Here is a 23000-nt window from a genome sequence, read left to right on the forward strand (position 1 = left end):
TTGTATGTACAGCACTTTGTGTATAGCAATAGAAATCTGCTATATCAGATATAAACCAAACCAAATCATTTATGAAACAAAATTGAGGAAAGATAAAATTGATCAGCTGGTTTTGCTAATCTGAAGGTGCGGTCGATTGTTTCTTTAATTCTTCACTTTACAGACATGTTCAAAATGGTAAAATGACATGTTGAATATTTGCAGAAAAAGGAAACGAGACAGTCCTGTATGACTGTGTGTCTTTATTACTATCTTTGCAGTTGCTCACTTTAATAAAAACGCCATTGACCACAAACATCTTTCCTTATATGTGCCTTTATTTATTTTATTACTTTGCATTTACATAAACATATTCTCTATACTCTGATTGTAGGATTGTATAAGTGTCTGTATAGCTGTACAGTTTAGATGACTCATTTGACCACCCAAAATGGAACTTTAAACATTGAGCAGTGGAGTGGATTTAACATGCTGTGTCTATGACCAGGTGTGAATCGAATGTGTAAAACTACTCTTCGTATATCCCCTTAAAGAAATAAAACAGTGGAGACAGTGACAGTTAACTCTGAGAAGCCAGGATGAGATCAAAACCAGGGTTTTCTGCAGATACTAGAGCGCATAAATGGATTATAATGATGTTTTACTGTATGTATGAAGTCTAAACATACTCTAAACATACCCAATGTACTTCCATAATGTAAATTCAGATGTATCACTCAACAGAACACATCAAACAAACACATGTCAATGCGGAGCGCTTTCAATTAGATTTTGACAACCTACAGAGGGTTGAAAAGCAAGGTAAAACAGGGTAAAGCACTTAAAGTATTGTGTAGTTCTACAGCCCTGTTGTAAGACAAAATAAAGATTTAAAAACATTTTGAAAAGCAGATGCTGGTGAAGGAAATGAATACTGTACAGTATATATGGTGCATGACATAAGGGCAGTAAAAAAACCACTGATGATACATTTTAGATCAGTTTTAGTTTGGGGGAAGGAAGAAGGTAAAAACTGTTTCGAATGCCTAGGAACAGCCACATTGCTTATCAGTGACATTCCCATTGACATCATCTGTTTACAAAAAACACAGTAACGTTGAAGCACTTGTAAAGTCTATTATAACTTATATAAGTTAACCGTGTGTCTGATGGATAAATAAATAAAATAAATAGCGATGAAATTGTCAACATTTTGGGACAGACATACATCATACTCGGTATCTTCAGAAAAAAAAGTTTTGTTTATTAATCTTCTTAACAAATAAACAAGCAGTAAACTCAGCAATGCTTCTAATTATGTTTAGTAAGACTAGTAAATAAGTAAAAAAGAAAAAAACATTTTATTTATGCATATTACTTGGGTGGAGAGAAGACACCATGCGAGCAAACACTTCTCACTCCCCACTAGGGGGCAGAATTTACAAAGTAAAGTTACAAAGTAAAAGATGGTCAGCAGTGTGCAGGTTTTCTGACCATGTCACGCCGAAATATTCGTAATAAATATACAGAGAGAAACAAGTTTAATTTACGCATTTAAAGAGATTCGGCCTCCACAAGTTAAATGTGATTTCATGCTAGTGTACTGTTATGTTATTTGTGAGTAGCATTCATCAGTGAGTTTTGTGTCTATATTAGTTAACGTGTCTCTGTACAGATTATATCCTAAAGCACCTTTAGAAGGAACATGAATTGCGCCATTTGTAAAGGCTTGTGATTATACATAGCTAGAATTACTTCAAACAGACCAAAAGACTACTTTTTATTAGTAGGCAAATGTGTTATCTTTTATAGCCTTACAGTAAAGCAATGAGCACAGGTTGAATTAACACCTTGATTTAAGCTACACTTTTCCATGCATGTATTTTCGACTACTTTAGAATGAAGAATTTCTGAACGTGCTGAGCTCCAGTCCACATACTCAGGGATCTACTATTTAGGGAAATCGCTGCATATCGTTTCAGCAGTTTTGAGTGCCTAATATATGTCTAAATGTTATTTTAACACCTAACTACAGACTTTAGGCACCTACACGTGTCCCTTTGTAATATTATTTAACATGTTTTTTTTCATAAATGAGTGAATACTAAGGTTGCTCTTTTATACTTTGGGAAGCAACATGCATGTCATTTTGTAGAGTCTTCCAGTGCACGAGGCGTTATTGAATAGTTATTGGTGTACGACCGCAATCGTCACTGCAGCTGAACTTCCTCTATGAACAACGCTGTTCCGAAATTAACAGAACATTTAAATCTCTCGAAACTAAAAGTGGAGAATCCATGACGACCAATTTACAGATGAGGAATCATCACGTGGCACAATGCGTCCAAATCTGTTTCTTAGCCTACTGAAATTATATTTAGATCTGCGTTTTGCTGAAAAAAACATCCAATAGGGCGATCTGTATACATATAAACCCTCAGATGTTCTTTGCCACTGTAGTTATGGCCATTTCCGGGGAATATTGTGGTTGCAAATACATTGTCCAGGCTTTAGTGGAGGGCCGTGTGATCTCACCAGTACCCTTGAAAGCCAGCAGATGAGACCTCATGGAATATTAGGTGACAGAATAAAGCACCCACATACTTGGAGGCAGCAGTAATACCAGGACCAGAAGGGTTTTTGTTTAAACACGATTCATCAACACATGATCATATTCATCCATTCCGTCTCAAATTAAGCACCAACCAGATATTGACTGTTGTCTCTTTCAGTTAGAGATGTAACGGTTCACGAAACCAGATTTTAAGGCAGACAAATGTGTGCGAATAAATATTAAACAGTTATATACTTAAATAAATAAATATTCAAATAAAAGGGATTGCTAAATGTGCGGAATAGAGGAAACGTTATTAGAAAAGGGAAGGGATTTTTGGTAACACTATTTGTTAACAATTAGTTAAAGAATAAACTACCATGAACTAACTTCAAAACTATGTTGATTTCAGCATTTTTTAAACATCTTTAAAAAATAAAATATTGTATCTGTTAAAGCCACAATATGGAAAATATTTGTTGCGAAATCACTTGCACAGTGTGATATATTTCATGCAGTTGTGTACTTACATTATCCCGAATGATCCCAAGAATGTGCAGATCCATCGAAATTCCTATTTAAAATAATGGCCCGTCCCTTCCCTTTGTTGTATCTGTCGCGTATCAGTATTCAAATGCCCTCAGTTTCTGGTCAGAGAAACTATGGCAACACGCAAATGCGGAATATACAGCATACGTAGCATTACATTCCACGTTTCTTCCATGTTCTTGCAAGCTAATCCATTACCTCGTACGTGAATATGATGGGCGATCTCCATGTGCCCCTGGATGGTGAAAACGACATGTCCCATACATCCAGCTTTTGGTGTTGTTTTGAAAGTGCGCCAACTAGCGGTTCAAATTTACATATTGTGGCTTTAACGTTAATTCATGCACCATGAGCTGTTTTTTTTTGCTCATTGTTAGTTCATGTTAGCTGATGCATTTAGATATATATAAAAAAAAGCTCATTGTAAAGTGGTGTCCTGGTATTTCTCACAGATATTAAAAACGTAAGAATTTCTTCAAATCTCTGCACTGGTATATGGATGAACTCTCTATGCTATTAGTCAATGATGCCGCATGTTCGCAGCATGCACGCGCGCCCAACAGAGACTGAGAAATGACCAAGCGTCTGTGTGGTTATAAATCTTTAGTGTACCCTGCAGACTGCATACAAAAAAAGAGACAATTATTGAATTCAGAATTTTGCAAGCCTCTTTTTGTTGTTAAGTAAAATATATGGTATTTTTCCCAGCTCACTTTTGTTTAGTGTACCGTTACAACTCCATACCTTACAGCCGCTATACAGCAATGACTGATTCTCCACACAGCAGGTCAAACGGAGGTCACAGGTTGGACATTGAAACAACCTGGTGGTTTTAAAGTGGAACTGTTCGGATTCCTTCAGAGACTGGTGCGGATTCACCGAAGCATAATTTACACTGGAAGAATGCCTGTGCCTCACGCAGCTGGATCGATGTTGGATGAAAAGATGTGATGTCACAGAGTACAAACTTGTAGGAAGGGTCTTTAGCTTCCTGAAGATGTGTGTGTGTGCGAATAAGAGAAGACGCTAAATGGAGACAGGGCAGACGATGACCTTGTCCTCCAACAGGACGCTGACCACCAGGAAGACAATATAGAGAAGGAACATGATGAAGCCCAGCAGTTTGCTCATTTTCCACTTACAGGCGGCGATGGAGATGATGACGAAGATGAGCATGATGAAGAGCAGCACGATGGCACAGAACAGACCATTACTGCTCACCCTTACTGGAATCATATTGTTTATGATGGAGTAGAGCAGCCATGGGAACGGTAACCTGGGATACAAAGACATGAATGTTAGTGTAAGAAATGGCCCTGTAACAAAGCATACTTTGATTAAGCATCTTACCCCACAGTTATGTCGAATATGTTAGAACCCACAGAGCTGGACACCGCCATGTCCCCAAGACCCTTTCGTGCTACTATAACACTGGTAATGAGATCAGGGATTGAGGTTCCAGCCGCCAGAATGGTAAGTCCCATGATCTCCTCTGTGATGCCTATAGTCTCTCCAACCTGTAGTGCAAGAACACAGAACACATAGACTGATGAATGGTTGGTTTTGGGGTACATTAAACTTCACAAAGACATCTACACACTTTCAAATCCAAGTGCAACGAACAAAAAAATATGAGTTGTGAAGGAAAATAGTTTACCCAATCACTTAAAGTAATACATATAAGTAAAGTCAACTTATTTGGGTTTGCAGATACAGTGTGTCAAGCACTATCCCAAGTAAATATATAAACTGAACATTTAAATCGCAAGCGTGCTAAAACATAATTATTTCAAAGACCCAATGAAAGTGGACTTTTGAAGCATTTAGTTCACTTCCATCCGTCATAAAATTAGAAAAAAACAGCATCTCCTGTAGGTTTCCAGCATTCTGTCTGATAATTATTTAAAATCATGGTCTCCCAACCCACTGTTATGTTTCAAAAGAAAATAACTTGTTTTGCACCATCAGACAACCGAGACATGTCTTACCTGGTGAGCCCACCAGACCATCAGGTATGAGAAGGCAGCAATCCAGCAAATGGATCCCAGAAATGTGACGGGAAAAAATTTTTGGGAAGTCTGAAGGGAAAGAAGAGGAAGTGTGTCATAGTCATGTCAGTGTCCCGGTGCAATAACAATAGCGGTCAGCAGGTACTCACCGGTTTCCTCACATCTGGTAGAGTTATCCACAGAGGGATGATGATAGGTAGGAAGAAGAGGTATGTGAAGCGCTTACGACCGCTCTCTGGCCACGAGAGGCTAAGAGGCTGATCTTCCTCATCGTCTTCTTCACCCTGTTAAACGAAAATAACGTTTTATTTGTGAAAGTGAACACTGCGGCATCCTCAACAACAATAGAATAAATATCAAATGAAGACTCGTGTTGAAAGCTTTTTTTTAGAAACAATGGAGTGGTGCAGAGATGATGTATTTTTGTAGGCTAACCCACACTCGCGCCGCACTGGTTCCATCGACCTAAAGCCTATTAATTTTTCCGTAGACTTTTGGAAGATTGGAAAAAAAACAAGATCTGTGATTAAAGGTTTATGATGTTGACAACATTTGTTACTTTTAAAGCCGAAATACAATTCATTCATTCATTCATTCATTTTCTACCGCTATTATCCGGGGCCGGGTCGCGGGGGCAGCAGTCTAAGCAGAGATGCCCAGACATCCCTCACCCTAGACACTTCCTCCAGCTCTTCCGGGGGGACACCGAGGCGTTCCCAGGCCAGCCGGGAGACATAGTCCCACCAGCGTGTCCTAGGTCTTCCCCGGGGTCTCCTCCCGGTCGGACGGGCCCGGAGCACCTTCCAGGGAAGGCGTCCAGTAGGCATCCGTAACAGATGCCCAAGCCACCTCAGCTGACCCCTCTCGATGTGGAGGAGCAGCGGCTCTACTCCGAGCTCCTCCCGGGTGACCGAGCTTCTCACCCTATCTCTAAGGGATCGCCCGGCCACCCTGCGGAGGAAGCTCATTTCAGCCGCCTGTATCCGGGATCTTGTCCTTTCGGTCATGACCCAAAGCTCATGACCATAGGTGAGAGTAGGAACGTAGATTGACCGGTAAATTGAGAGCTTCGCCTCAAGTGGAGGAGTTTAAGTATCCCGAAATACAATTGTCAGAAGTAAAAAGCTAACATGATGCTATAAACACTATGGTCGTTCGATATCAACATCACCACCACCAAGCCTCCGAAAAATTCAAACTATATTAAAAACATGTTCGCTTGAAATGATTTACACCGTGAATTAATCCACTTCTTTGATTTTAGTAAATTGTTGCAATGTTGTATTATTTGTGAGATTTATACGTGTGATGGTGTCTAACGTCCCTGCACCAGTTGCTTTTAGCAACTTGTTAGCAACTGTCGTTTTTAAGACACTATGAAGCTTTAAAAAATCACGAGTGGGTTTTAACTGATATGCTTTATGTCATAGATTAAAACACGGATTTTGTTAACCACAAACCTTTTTTCAGGCGAATTACAAAAAACCCTTAGACTTCGGGGCGATGGAACCGGAAGTGCTAAAATATTAACTCGAGTCCAGGGTTAGCACACAAAATACATCACCTCTGCGGCTCCATTACCCTAGAAATCTTACAAGTGTCACCTAAGCCGTGTTAAAAACTGCTCCCTTTCTTTTTGATAGTGTCGAACATTTAGTTGTGTCCAAAACCTGTAATGACATAGTCATTACCAAGGCCAATTCTGTAACGCTGTCCCCACCAACCGAATAATTGTATTCTCAATCAGGTTCCATACACCATCAGTTAAACATACCCATCTACATGTAAAATTTATCTCCACAAGATCTCCAAAGCTAAAAAAAGAGCAACCTCTAATGGTGGGGCCACACCAAAAGATAATCGGGCCGATTTCTCCCCTTCCGACAGTCCTAGGTAAAGTCTCGATGATCTTAAATGGCTCTAAAGATTATCTTATCAGATTTCCCTGTGATGTGTGTTAAGAGTGAATGAACCCGATCGAATGAACATCGGAGCCACCCGATCGAGAATCTTAAATATTCAACATCCGAAATCCTGATGTCTGGTGGAAACCCCCGAGGACAAACGTACAAGATAGCTGTTGTCATGTGGATCAAAACAATACCCAATCAGAAAGCCAGCTGACAGAAGTATAACAACCGTAGTTTCAACAAACCATTTTTTTATTTTGTCAAAAGCATTACAAACACTATCATTGCAATAACGAATAATTTCAATAAAAAACAGGCTATGTGGAAGTGACGGTAGTGGTTGGAGTTCGAGTGTGCGGATGCTTTAAGGTGGAACACAGAAAATAGGTCCAGTGGAGCAAAATTTTATGAATATTATTTTTTAATTACTGTGAATACATAAATACCACAATATTTGAGTTGCAATAAAATTATATCTAGCGTGTGCCACCTTAAATGCTTTAGACGACGCTGCCTGAGCAATTTCTCAACGATAAAATTACATAAAAGGTACACATTTATTTATATTAAATACATATATAATAAACAAAGCTTACAGTGCAATAATAAATAACTCATTCTGAAGTTATCTCTGAGAGAGAATTTGCGGGATTTCCTGTCTTCCCAGTCAGTTTTAAAATCTATTGGGATGTGGTGTGCAGTCTTTGCGGCGCACCACACATTATAGGAGCAAAATGATTAAATCTAGAATTGTTTTCCTCATGTTTGTGGTCTCTCAACGTTTAAAACTTTTATAAGATTTTTTTAAATATTTTGGTGTGGCCCCGGCATAAGCCATAAAATTATCCTCTGGGCACACAAACCTTCAACACATTCGATTGCTTCCCTATATCACCAATTAAAGGTCTTGCAAATACCAGGGGACAAAGTCGGTCTTGTCTGAACATGCCACATCTACAGGCGGCTCTAAACCAAACTGCCCTGTCCCCCTTCATTACCTGACTGAGGGTGTGTGTGTGAGTGCTTTTGTGCATCTGCAGCATGTTACAGTGAGCGCAGCCGAGATCCTTTGAGACGAGCTGTCAGCTGCTTAATGGAAGCGATGGAAGTCACTGAGACAAAACGAAAACAAAAGCGCCAGTTTATTGGGAAGCTCACACTGTCTCCTACATTCTCCTACATTTCTCCCCGGTCGGGCATCAGACTGGTAAAAAAACAGGTCAAGGTTATGAAACGGATGCACTAACTACATAGCGCAGTTGACAATTAGTGTGGGAGCAAGCCATCAAAAAAGTGTGTGTTTTCCCCTTTAAGGACTGTGGAGTGGTTACTATGGTGATGGGCAATGAGTTTAAGAGGTTCCAGCTTGACTGATTTGTAAAGGAGGGGAATTTGTGGATGGATGAGTGATGTGCGAGGGAATAAAATCATACAGATGATGACAGTCCAACATCTTTTGGGCTCAGAACTCAATTCCAAACTCAACCAACCAAAGCCTAGCCGTTGTCAGCCTGCAAAATCTGTGACACGATATAAATCCTCAATACAAGCCCTAAATGTAGCTCTAAAATTTGAGAATTTTAGACCAACAATGATATCCATCCAAGAACACAAACGTTACTGACAGGCATTACTTTACCTGTACCGTGAACTTACAGTTATATCATCGGTGTCCATCCAAAACCTCAGATGTCCAAATTCACTTTTTATTTTTTAAATGATTAAAAAATGTGAAATTATATCTATGTAACGCTTATGAGTCAGCAAGCTGGCAAAATATATGCTTTACGTGCCGGACATGAGCGCACCTTCAGCCTTTAGAGAGATCATCCAGCCTTTGCTGTCATGGCCTATTTTGGAGAAAAGACCTTTGTGAATGAAAACGAAAGCATCAGCAGGTCATCTACATTAATTTTAGTGACTCAGAACACTATAGCGCGCAAGCTAAAAATAAACATAACGTTATTGTAATCGTCCGCTGGTGTGGACGCAAATATAGTTATAGTCACAGTTATCTTTACCCTAATAGCACACGTACGTCTGGCAGATATATATCTGATGTCAGCATTTTCATCTGCAAGACATCAGGCAGATGGTGTTTGCTCATCTACCCTAAATCTCTAAGACCTATGCTGTCCACTAACAGATGTCTGTAAGATGTTTATGATTTAGAATGGATGTACAACAGCTCTTTCTAAGATGTTTAGCAGATGATTTTACACAGCAGATGTTTTTCAGATCTTTAGCAGACATCTTACAGATGTACCTGTGCTATCTGGGTACAGTTATCACTATAATGTGAACAGCCCTTAAGTCACGTAAACGGCCACTGAGATCTTAGAACATTTCCTCTCCCTACTTTAGCAAAACTGAAGCCTTTCTCAGGTAAAAATAGCTCCTTGTTGAGATGATTTGAGTTTTTTTATTAATGTCACCTTCGGCTCAAGTGTGTGTATGTGTGTCATGGGACGGCATCCTGCAGGAGCAGAATAATTATCGGGACGACACACTCGTGAAAGCTCCTGCGGGTGTGAACATTGCGCCGCGGCCTCCTGACTGACGCAGACAGGGAAAGTGTGGGCGAGCGTGACTGAGAACTCAAAATAGTTTCAATAAAATGTGACGGAAACGACATGGAGAACTACACAGTGAATTGTAAAGATGCAGGTTGTGCAACAAAATATCACTGCTCATCATATCATACTGCTTTGTTTCCATCTAAAATAAATAAAAATATAAACATAAAGTCCCATTATGTAGAACCATTGAAAAGTAAAAGCTCTGCTAGAAACACCGGAGATTAAAGATCTTTTTCTAGTAACTTCCAGCACAATTTCTTCTGACATGAAGAGAAGGAAGGATTTCTACTTTCAGGATTATTTCATCAATAATGTAACGTTCCATTCTCCACTCGCAAGCAGCGGATTTACAGGACTAGACAGCTCCCTCTTGCTTAAAGGGATGGTTCACCCAAAAATGTTGTTCGAGAAAAATTCACCTCATGTCATTTGTAATGACAGAACGGTCTCAGTTCTGCAGAACACAAAAGAAGATATTTTGAAGAACGTGGTAACCAAACAACATTGACCCCCATTGACTTACATTGTATGGCCACAAAACCATTGGGACATTGACTCAAAATATCTTCTTAAGTCACGCAGGTTTGGAATGCCATAACGGTGAATGAATTATGACAAAATGTTAACATTTTATCAGCTATTAAAATGTTTGTATAGCTTCTCTTGTAGTCATATTTTCTAGCCATTCTCCTTGACTCAATAAGCTTTGCGCATGTCTTATTTTTTGCTGCATAAATCTGTCAGTTTACACTTTAAGCACTATGAAAACTATGAAGCACACGAACAATACATCTTTAATAAGACAGAATTTACTTCATCTTTAATAAGACAGAATTTACTTCTGTCCCCTACAGCCTTTTTTTTAATTAGCATTGAAATAAAAATGCTTTATGTTCCAAATTTATCATATTAATATGCAGAAAAGTAAACTGTGCAGTGTGAGTCTAAAACAATCACTATTATGGATTTTTGGATTGGCCCTTGATCCCAAAAATGATGAAAATCCCTATTCCGTGTATTTAGTCTGCAGTACTTTAAGGCAACCGAACCTATGCAATGTTTACAGAATTCCTCAAACTGATCTATAGTTTATGTGTGTGCACGTAGTTTATGAGTGATGGGCCTCTGGTGACCTGGTTGTCACAGTGACATTGAGAGGGCCGCATGCACGCTGCGCCGTCTGTTCCTCTGGCATGTTGCTGTGCCAACAGGGGGCATCGGATGAGAACGCTTCATCCTTCAGATCGGGAAAAGTGAATGCTGTCTCTAGCATAAGGCAGTGTGTTTCGGTGTGTGTGTGAGTGTGAAACCATGTGACGAGACGCAGTACAGCGGGGAGCGAGATGGCCAAATGTGTTTTCCATTTCCGATGAGCTTTTTCTCTGACTTGGCCGTCACTTCTGTTTCCAAAGTCACAGATTCACCTTTTGAATATTACTTTTGGGGGAGCTGAGGATGTCAGTTATTTTAGTATCAGCGACTCACCGTTTCTCCGTCCGGTCCAGCAGTGCCGTTCATGGGTGGGGTCACATCCACCTCCACACTGGAGCTGTTCGGCAAATTTTTATCTGCAATGTACACAGAAAGAAGCGTTGAAAATGTTTTTCTTGTGCTCACCGCTTTTACTTCCAAGCGGAAGAATGGGAGTGAATGGGGGGCAATTCTTAAAAGCTCTAGAGGTTTCCTAAAAACTAAACCTTAAATTGGTCTGGGACTAGTTTTAAGCCCTGTCCGAGAAACCGACCCTATATCCTTGTAGCAGTTCATTCATGTGTGCATTATTATATTTACCAAAACTTTCGTTAATGGTCATCCAAATGAGCAGAAACTCTAAACGTAGTGTGATTACGTTTTACTTTCTGAACCGAATTCTGAGTTTGCTGTTGATATCCCGCCTAAGTATCTATGGAATACTCTCCACTACTAGTAGCCTTGTACATGTACTCATTTACAATACAAGTAAACTAATACAAGATTAACAACTTTCATACTATTTTGTTTGTGTAGAAAATATAAATATACGTCTGGATTATAGACAGACACATTTGAAAGGGTTAAATATGTTTTTGAACACAGGCAGTGGTCCTGTTGACAGAAATCACATCAAAGAAAGATGCTTTCAATGGCCCTGCTTTTCATGCTAATATGCTAATATGGAACTGTTAGCATAATTTCCCCATTGAAACGAAAGTGCATGTATGTCTTAAACACACTGCAAATAGACACTCAAGTTATATTATGAAAATTATTATATATATATATATAGATATATATAATATGCTATCACGTAACAAAGAATAATGGGATTGCTGGAGAATAATCTAGGGATGAATGACCAGTTGACTAACTGGTTATCAGAAACTTGACTACGTAACTGTAACACAGTTCAAGAAAGGAAGGAAGGAGGCGGGAACTGGCGAACGTAAAACAGACTTTTAATAAAATAAACAAACAACATAACAAACTTAAAATGCCTGCTGCTCCCTCACGGTCGTCTGCTGGCCACACACTACAACACAATATAAAGTCCAGGCCTGGTCCTCTCTCGCCGTTCCCCATGGCTCATCCCGCCCTGCTCGCCACATACCCGAGATTGTGCTCTATTCCCCCCCGAGGGCCAGGCTCGGTGGCCACAGCGCCTGGGGGTAAGGACAGCCGAGACGAGAGCCGAGAGAGAGAAGCATAAGGAGCGACACAAGTGAGAGAGGGAAGAGAGGAAAAAAGAAAAATAAATCCAGGTCTGGTTCCCCGACACACTGTCGCTCGGTCCTCAGCCAGCCGAGAAGCTCTTCCTTGCGGTGCCATGCGATGGTACTGGACGCTCGGTGGATGGCTCGATCCATCTCCACCCCCTGGCGGCCGCCGATGTCTCCTCCGGCTGAGGGCCTCCGGCAGCGAATCCCCTGTTCCCTGCTTCTCCCTTTCATGGCGGACGGCAGCAGGCTTCGGCCCACGGCGGCGACTCCTCTGCTCCCTCTCGGACGTCAGCCACCTCACCTCGACCATGGAACACGGCAGCGAGGTCTCAGTCCCATCCGAACACTGGCTCCAGCACCACTCGCGGTCCTCACTCTTCCGCGCTGCCCGACCTCCTCAGCATCGTGATCCCCCTCAGCAGCGAGGACTTTCCGACAGCATGTCCTTCCTTCCTCCCAGGTTTTGGCACCAATGTAACACGGTTCAATAAAAGGAAGGAAGCGGGAATGGGCAAACGTAACACAAGCTTTTTATAAAATAAACAAACAATAAAACGAAAGTCGCGGTCGACTGCCTGCCACACAAACATAATAAAACACAACATAAACTTCAGGCCTGGTCCTCTCTCGCCCTTCCCTGTTGTCACACCTCTCTAATGCTTCCGGAGCTCCCCCATAAGAAATGCAAGACCGGTGCACCAGCCTCGCGCCTTTCCCCCACGGCTCTCGTCCCGCCCTGCTCGCCACCATAAGCCATAAGCATATTTTAGGTTCTACACTTACCAGCAACCCCATTTGAGTCCTCCACTTGGCATTTCTTTTTGGCAATTTTGTGAAGGATGGAAGCCTTTTCGCGAAACTTTCCTGAAAAACACATGTGGACGGAAGAGATTGATTTGGATAAAGACACATCTTACATCTGAATGTATCCTCTGTGCTGCAGAGTGCTTGTCAAACCAAGTAAATGTACAAGATGATATTTGACTCAGACTGTTCCCATCATAAAACAATTTTCTAAAATATATCAATTATAAATGCATAACTGTGGTGCTGGATGTTCCAGCCACGCATCAATACGCAATGTTATAACAGTGAAAAAAAGAAACGCTTGCCTCAAAGTAAACCCACTTATGATGTCAAGTTTAAAAACATTTCATTTGAAATAATATTACATCTATTTCTAACCCTCGTATGGTGTTCATTGTTATTTGGCCAATGTTTGCCGGTCTAGTGTGTAGTACCCATTATTTTTTTAAATCAATTCAGCTAAATTTACGTAAAAAACGCAATTCATTTTTTTGTGTTCTGAGGTTCAGCAAGGAATGTCATTTTATTTTGCAAACACTGAAAATGGCCATTTTGCATTACATTCATGTTACCATAATGCTTTGTAATTCTAACACTGTGTGACCTTTAATCCAACTGTAGAGCCAACAGAGTTAAACACAGTTGCCTGCAGCTGTACCAGACTAGCAGCGGAGCAAACATCAATACAGTTGCACAACTTTTTCAACCTCCCATCAATGTGGCAATAAAACTCAACTGAATGCACACAGACAGGAACAGCAGAGAAATGATTGACATCTCACTGTATGTAGATAGAGTGTGTCTCTATGGAGTGTGCGTGTGTGTGGTATTGTTTAAACTCAGAATATTGAACGTAATGTGTGTGTGCCAAACATGGCGATCAGTAAATGTCTTTGACCTTCCTGCAGGGTCGCTCACTCTGCTGTCTGTCTCAACTTACACACCATATACTGTAACACAGAAGGTTATATGGAAGGGATAGTTTTAAAGGCAGGTTAGATCATTCTAGAAGGTAATAGAAGAACTACTGTCTGAATCCAGCACATTGTGGCCGCTGATGACAAATGGCATTGTTATCTGGTAAATACTTTCCGTTGTTCATTGAAATGTTGTATAAAGGGTATTTCAAACTCACAATAGTGATTTAGTGCCGGTCTGATACCCAGCTGAACTATAGCAGGGACGGACTCGTGCGTTGTGTCCTATTGCTTTGATAAGATGTAATGAATTTGTTCAGTGAATTATTCAATGACTCAGCCACAAAACATATTAACAACTACTAGTAAAACAATTAAGTTACTTTTCCTGAACAAATTAAAATCACCTCAACAGTTGCTTTGTCCAAAAGGGTTAAAGATAAAAGTTTAAGGGCTGATAATATCTATGCCATTTACATAAATACTTCAAATCACTGATTTAACAGAGGTTGCATTGTGTTTTCTGGTTATTTGATTGGCTAAGAGCCATGCAATATTCCACCAGTATCACCACAGGAACCGCTTCACTGACTGTGTATCACAAAGCTAACTCGGACTATGCTGTCCTCTCAAATGCGTCACTCTGAAGAATCTAGACGCTAGCTAACACACACGCAGTTTATCCTTTCCTGAATGTTTAATGCTTTCTAATCTTTTTTTTACTTCAACACAATAAACAAGATGTGAAATTATGATTTGCACATACATTTGTTTAGTATTCATATAAAGGTGTTCACTGCGAGAATACAACTTTTTGTACATTTTATTGATTACAACTTAGCTTCCTAGAATCAATATTATGTTAAAACATAATAAGAATGCTTACAGACAGTAAAAAAACTTACCGCCATATCTTTCTCCAAGGCAAAGATTGTTTGCGTGCTTAACTGAAACTGATGCTGCACATTGACTGTTGAGATCTAAGACCCGATTCACATTTCGCGTCTAAAACGGCGCGGAAAATGCGAGCTGCACTGCGTTCCGTTGAGACGAGGAGGTATAAACAACGGATTATATGCACTGAAAATACCTTGCGACAACTGCAAGATACTAGAATTAGTGATCATTTGTGTCTCCATTTTCATTGAGCTTGTCTATATTGGCTGGTTGGTTCTTGTCCCATGACCTGAGGTGTGCTCGCGGATTTCTGAAAAGTTGACAGTTATTCATGTCGCTGCAGCGGACGCATGCACGTCGCCCCCTATTTCCATTCACCTGCCATGCATCTACATTTAAAATAACAAGTATTTGCACGAAAAAAACGCGCAATGTGAATCAGGCCTAAATGATCAATGCGCATGTAAGGGATAACAAACTTCAAAACTGCAAATGGCCACTTTTGAAAATGGGTCTCAAAGTGCAACTTTTTGAAAACGCCACCGTTTTAGTTTCTGTAAGACGGAACATTTTGAAAACGATGACGTCACACGCATGCGTATCATGCGGTCAGTCGCGCCAGTATAGCTAAAACAATAGGGCGGCTTCACGCACTCTGAACTCTCGCTGGTCAACTATGTATTACCATTTCCCCGCAAAATGTGGATTTGTTGCACGAATAAGACCAGCGGAGACACACTATTTACGTTTGCCAGACTTTAAACACACATATACGTTTTTCTGGATCTGTGTAAATGCAGACCATTTTGATAACGCTGTCATGTGTGTGTGAAACCTTTCAAAGACGCAAAGGAAATCCTTTTCTGTTCTGTTCCTTTACATCGTGTTAATGTGGCCTAAGAGGGGTAGTGTTTGATTTGTTATTGTTGGGTCTCATAATAGACGATAGGTATTATTACTCTTTTTTTTGAAAATGAATCAGGTGAATCAGGATAAAATTATATAAAATACTTTTGAAATGTAATATAATGATGTTTATGGTCATGGACGCAGATTTTGTAGCACTAGTGTTCAATAGCTGTGTATCAAATGCAAGTGTGTTTTTTATAATACTTTATTATACGCCTGAACAATGGATAGTGTGCCAATAGGTTTGTACACAAATATGCTAGCCAAATAACATTTTGTTAACTATCTATGCAGCAAATACCCAAATCAAAGTAAATGAATACTGCAACAACAAAACAAATAAACAGGTGACAGTGATCTATGTATCTCAGCGCTTACAATCATACAGGTAAATGCAATTAAAAACAAATACTTCTCTGAGCTTTTATAATAATATCCTAAAATGGAATCGGTTCCATATTCCGCTATGTTGGGCAAAAAAACAGTAAAAAAATGTGTACAGCAGTCACTGTAAATACAGACAGCTAGAATAAAGAACTAAAATTAGAATTTACTCAGTAGGTGTCCGACACACATATTGTGATTTGTCATTTCGTTGCTTTGGATGATATGCATTCTCAATGAGACTTATCCAATTCAGCCATAACCAGAAGTCTAAGAACTGACATTACTGCATTAGTGAGACAAGTAAGAGAGAAATAGAGAGAGAGAGAGAGAGAGAGACTGTTATTATTGCATTATGTCTGTACTGCTGGTATTGCATAACTCTAGTTACAGAATGACTCACTCTTCCTCACCTCATCACCGTGACGTAGATTTCTTATCATCTATTGTATGTGTGCACGTTTGAATTAAGGAAGGCGCATTATCTTTATCTTATAGATTGTCCAGCGGTCTCAGACAGTAATGGCTTATGCCTTGGAAACAGCAGCAATCTTATCGGAAAATACCACTATGTTTGTGTACATTTGCCAAACTATTCCGATAATTGCATTTTTAAATGTATGACTTGAAATGTTTGGCTTGCAATTTTTTAACTATATTCTTTTTAAACTACCAAGTTCCCCTGTACACACAATCATCAAAATTAAATCGCACAAAATTTCCTTTTAATCCCAGACAGCAAAGATAATTGTTTCAATGCAGAATCAATGTTAAATTGGTTATGTTTAACAGTGATTTTACATGAAATCTGTCATTTTTGCTATTATGGGTACTTTCAGTGAAGCTAAACAAACCACCAACGAACTCACATTGAACAAAAACATGAAAGTATCCCATGGAGGTTACAAATGATGTCAAATTAAAGATGGAAACCACGATTTGCACTTATGTTAGTGAAATCTTGCCAAGAGAGGTCATTAAATAAAAAATGCAAAAGAAAACATTCTCTTTCACACAGGCATAAACGGATGGCACCATGGGTAGATGGGCAGAGGTGAGATGAATGGCAGAAAGATGAGGGTTGACAGAAAGATTCTTACCTTCTTCGGTCATTGAGTGATAATATTTTAGCTTTCCATAAGTCCCCAGTTCTACAATATCACATACAGAGACAGGGGTAAGGAAAGAAAACGCAGCACATTTACAATACCCCTGCTGAAAAAATTATAATTGAATGCTGGTTAAGTGCTAGTATTGATGGTAAAGTTGGACACTTGCTGGGTACACCAGCATGCTAACATCCCATAAAACACGACATATGTTGTTGAAGCTAAGATTTTCAGCAGGGCACACACACATACAGTATAGGTGTCCGTGAGTAAATAAACAATAAACACCTCGCTAAGCCGATCTCACGAGCATAAGTGCACACAAAATAGAAAACAAAAACTAGAAACAAAATGGACCTTAGAATGAGCTGTATGACTTTATACTGTATGAAGCGGAACACACAATACATGTCTACTGACGCTCCATCCTACATTTGCTGCTTTTTTCACACCAGTCAGTTACTATGGTAGCATCTATTTCGGATAATACCAGCGCTAGATGTCATATTAAAAATCACGCATACAGCGTCAGTTCTAGCAGACCGAGTTATTCAAGCTCGCTCACCTGATCTCATCAGGTGCAGCTAATCTTTGTAAACCAATAGTTATACAACGCATAGACTGTGTCCTATTTAAGTTGCCCTCTTACAGCTCTATTACAGCTGTTCAGCCGTGCCACCCTCAAAACCCACCCCCTTCCCCAACTCCTCCTCATCCGACTGCATCACCAAGTACCTTTTATTTGATCCTGTATGCATTTCTATGTATCTTCCCTTCAGGCAGGTATGAATTCTCTTCTAAGTCATGTACTTTTAGTATTTTAAATTTTCATATAACTATCGTGTAAGGCATGTAACGCTTTGAAATGAATAATTTTGCTTAAATAACTGTTCTGGTTCCTCAGGTGGGGGATATAATAATTGCTGCACCCCTGCGAAGAATTTGCTCAGAACAGTTTCATAGCACCAACCTTAAATATTGCTATAGTTTAAATCTTTTGACGATAGTGGTTCAGATAGAACTGTGGTTATTCCTCAATTTATATGTGCCACATTTACATTAAACATACATAAACATAACTTAGGGGCAGGTTTAAGTTAGATATGGATATTAGATAATGTTTCAAAGAACGGTTCCTTCGCTTTCCATTAAATTTATTTACAGTCTATTTAATTACGTTTGTTATTGATTTATTATGTATTACACTTAAATACAGCTGATCCTAAAGTGAGCTTAAATATTGAATAAAGGAATCAAATTTCAAACAATTTCTATAAAATACAGAATAAATTAATATTATAAATAATAAATCACATACACTTCACAGACATGTCTCATGTCCTTGTTATGTGGTGAGACCAGTGACCTTGCAGAATGACCTCTGCAGGCTGGATCATCATCCCAGAGGCAGAAAGCTTTTAACATTGATTCAGCTGGGAAAGGGTGTGCGTTTGTGTGTGTGCTTGTGTTACTCAATAAAGGTCAAGCATTATAATTTATCAGACAGTTATTGGCATGTGTGAATGTTCATACCCAACCGGCTGGAAGTCACTGTAAGATACAAGACATCGCATTTATGTATGTATTTGTCCATTTGCCCGAATGGACCGTTAGTAGTTCCAAAAATAGAAAAATTGCTGGTCTGGCGTGGGGCTCGAGTGCAATAATCAATAATAACTGCAGTGAAAGAGGTCAGTCGCAGTTTAACATGAACACACAAATGCACCACTTGTAATGTTTATAATGTCTCCGAGAGGTCTGAGCGGCTGTCCGAGTGATCTCTGTGTGTTTATGTGATAGAAAGGGCCGTGTGCATGTGGAATTAATCAATGAATTTACACAATTAATCGATGAGGCTGTTATGTGGACGTTACACATAAAAGTCCATGAAAAATGCACACAAACTGACTGGCATTTAGACACTTTAGCTCTGTTCTAATACCTAGCAGCTATGGTGGAATGTTCATGTCCTAAAATGTCTGGACATGAACGCTTAAATCAGCAACATGATGAGGACTCAATACAGTTGGGCATCATAAACAGACAGTACAAAAGTACATCACACACTAATGCTGAAGTATTACCAGGCCATCAGTTATTCATTACCTCTGTTCGACTTTTTAGGATCTATTTGTTCAGTAGAGTTAAAGGGGTCATATGGCGCAAATACATGTTTTTCTGAGTCGTTGGTGTGCTGTAATTTGCTGCATGTATTAGACACGCGTGTCTGAACAAAAGATGGATTCTATCTAAAAGAGAATGCTCACCCAGACCGGCCTGAAACGCCTCGTGTAACCATACCCCCACAAATCTACATCTGTTCGTGGTATTATTTGACTAAGACCGCCCAAATGTATATGCAAGTAAGGTGGGCGTACCTGTCGGTACAATTTCTTTGGAACCAGATGTTCCAAATGGGGTAATAGGAGTAACATTTCCGTCACACGCTTGCAGTATTTGACCAATCACTATGCTCTGGTTAACTGGCCAATCATAGCACACCTTGCTTTTCGGAGCAATGAGTTTCGTAAAAGATATGCGCGTTTCAGAGAGGCGGGGCATAGAGGAGAGACAAACATGCACACTATGTGGAAAATACAGGGTTTTTATAACTATATTCGTGGATACACATCGCGTTACATCTAAAACAAACGATAATATTTGTTTTAGCCGTGTCATGCGACCCCTTTAAAATGACAGTATCTGTCGTTTCTATTTTCCCACTGAGCATGTTGCAGTGCATTCTGGGATATCCTTTGCACAGACTAAAAGTAAACCTCACATTGCTCCCGCAATACAATGACAGTTCATAGCGACCCAGTCTATTAAAAAAACATAAAAGTCTTTTCGTGTCTAGAACCGCGCATAAAATGCGAGCCGCGGCGCTTTCTCTAGTCACATTTTGATTATATGTCAAAAGCGTTACATGCATTATATTCTTATGAGGTCAGGCCATAACACTGAATGATTAACAATTTAAAATTCAATGTGGTTTGGTATTTCGACTTCTGATTTGAAAAAAAATCTAAGCTTTTTCCCTGAAATATTATGTAAAGTGAAAGCAATATAACAATTGAGTCTATATTTATGCTGGGGTTTTAAAATACCTGCTGAAAAACAGACATCTTCAAATAGCTGGTTGCTATGCGGAACTATCATAGTATAGATGAAACAACAATTATGGTAAATATTTAATTGAATTTGTTAAGTTGGAGCATCTTCGCATTAAATAACACATCATAAATTGTCATTAATGCAGAGCCATATTGCTCCATTTTATTGGCTGTTCTGGTTTCAACCATTTAATTTAATACAGCTTTATAAGATCTCTGCAAATAAAGAGCAGTCTGGCCAGGATAAGACCAACGCACCAGATTAAGCCGGTTTAAGATGTTTTTTTCAGCCGGTACTTAAAACAGATCCACAGAGGATCTCAAACTGTTGTTGACTGGGGTTGCAGCAAATAAAACACACAATGAAATGTGACAGACCACAAATGAAAACTAAAGGAACTAACAGTATTCAGTATTCATTCCTGAATACTGAGAGGAATCACCACAGACAGGGAGGCACGGCTCAGTTTTGGTGTGTGTTTGGGGGGGTTGACATGGGAGGAGTGGTAAGCTATGACTGTGATGACAACGACATTTAGAGAAAAACTCACCAGAGTCAGCGAATTCTGAGGAAACAGACAGAGAGAGACAGAAAGAGAGAGAGAGAGACATGAAAATAAAAAGCAGAAAAACGATTTAGCTCTAGTGCAAAGCCATGTAGTGAATAGAAAGATGCAAACATGTCTCTGTGGCTAAAATTCCATTAGAATTAGTGCTGAATGAATCTAATGGGATGTGATGAGTGACTTGCAACTGGCATACAATGAATCAATTGCATTGTTTCTTATGTTTTACATGTTTATCTTTACAGATTTCTGGACATTAGGAATGGTCTATATATTTGCAGATACTGATATCAAATATATTTTTATGATTAAAAATGGTAATTGTAGCCATCTGAGATTATATGGAAGTCACAATACAATGTGTGTAGTAGTTTAACACTTGACATTTTATACAAATCTCAATACCACAGCAATAACCAATACAAACATTTCTCATGTAAATAACATTTCATATTCTTTAGTTTTCAGTAAATCCAACAGTAGTATAAAGTTAAGAAATACAAATAAATGTAAAATAGGCAATACAAAAATTTTCTTAAAATTGAAATAAAATTAAAACTATTAAAGTGAGTGGTTTTCTTTCTTTTTTTCTAAAGAGATCACTCGTAATAAGTTATACAATTAAGGAAAAATGTTATTATTCAGAAATATCCGAACGATGTATCAAGTTCTGAACCAAGTATTCCAAAGAGCCAAGTCATAAATACAAATACATCTTACCGTATGCATATGTACACATATAGAGACCCTAGTGCTATAATGCTATACCATACAAAGGATTGTGTGATGTAAGTCTGATTTAAACACTTTGGGTGCCTTTTGTATGACATGAGCACAGGCGTGATCATCCTCAAGAGTGACTAAACAAGCCATCGACAATATCTAGCACTTACATATTTAAAGAGACATGAGTAACGTTTTATTGTGTATTTTCTTTACCTCTTATAGGTCCCTATGGAATAACTTAAAATATCCTTCTTATCCTATATCAAGCTGAAAAACACACATCAATCTTACTCTATAAAATCTTTATTCTAAGTTGTTCATCTTTCCCCATGGCTTCAACTCTAGACCTACTTGTAAACATGGCTTTGTAGAATGCACCTCAATGAAAAAATCACTCATGTTGTATAAAAGTGTATGTTAAACGTAAATGCAGTGTCTTTGAATTGCAATGTTTATTAAAACAGTCAATAGAAATAAGAGACTCTAACAGAACGAGGGTGTTAAACTGAGAGCTAAATGGCTCCACTGAACCGAAGTCGACTTCTGCTTTGTTAGAAATGAGCTTTTTAACACACTGAATGACTGACAAGCCACCAGATCCAAACCGCTTCCTCAGCCAATGACGTCTGTTTTCCGTGACGATCGTGTAACCGAGTTCTCCTATACACTTTAATGACTAATCGAATAAAAAAGCAGAGACAACACAGTCTGTCACATCTACCCGATTAGATTATCTGAGACAGATCTTTGAAAAAACGAGGGAAAGATGCAACCATCTATATTATCATCAAATAACATAGCAACGGGACTATTTGTATGACTATTTCTAACTATCGGACGTAATGTACAATATACAAACACTATATAACTAGGTTCCAAGAAGTTCTGTAAAGTTCTGACAGACAACCGGCTTTCATTCATACATGAAGGTCACTACTATAAGTATAAAAAAATGTGCCACAAATGGGAACATATCAATGAAAACCAGCAATCACAGACACCAAACTCCTATATAATGTCAGTTAGAAAAGTGAAGTTTTCAAGCTTTTACAGGAAGCAGAGGTTTGTACCTGAAAATGCGTGCTTACCGTCACCTACTAATAGCACAGATTATCAACACAAATACATTTTACATTTACATTTACATTTATGCATTTGGCAGACACAAAGGGACTTATATTGCATTACACTATACATTTGTTTCTAAGTAAGTGCAATCCCTGGGATGGAAACCACGACCCTTGGCATTACTAATGCCATGTTCTTACCCCTGAGCCACAGGAAAGAAGTTATGTA

The 23000-nt window shown here is 39.1% G+C and overlaps 1 protein-coding gene across 4 annotated transcripts in view; it reads right to left on the bottom strand.

Moving 5' to 3' along the window:
* Window positions 1-302: 302 nt before the first annotated feature.
* The window catches only part of LOC306903187 (solute carrier family 24 member 2), a 38333-nt gene continuing 15635 nt past the window's right edge, over window positions 303-23000 (bottom strand). The window contains exons 5-11 of one of the 4 annotated variants that reach the window (XM_079472175.1): window positions 17291-17341; window positions 13060-13140; window positions 11066-11148; window positions 5241-5375; window positions 5071-5160; window positions 4433-4599; window positions 309-4358 (exon numbers count right to left, since the gene is read on the bottom strand). In XM_079472175.1, coding sequence (XP_079328301.1) covers window positions 4109-4358; window positions 4433-4599; window positions 5071-5160; window positions 5241-5375; window positions 11066-11148; window positions 13060-13140; window positions 17291-17341 — 857 coding nt within the window. In that variant the 3' untranslated portion in view covers window positions 309-4108. Of the gene's footprint in view, window positions 4359-4432; window positions 4600-5070; window positions 5161-5240; window positions 5376-11065; window positions 11149-13059; window positions 13141-17290; window positions 17342-23000 lie in introns of all 4 variants that reach the window. The other 3 variants (XM_079472176.1, XM_079472177.1, XM_079472178.1) reach the window with 3 other exon arrangements.

This window comes from Barbatula barbatula (genome assembly GCF_947034865.1).
Source record: "Barbatula barbatula genome assembly, chromosome: 1".
In the NCBI taxonomy this organism is placed as follows: domain Eukaryota; kingdom Metazoa; phylum Chordata; class Actinopteri; order Cypriniformes; family Nemacheilidae; genus Barbatula; species Barbatula barbatula.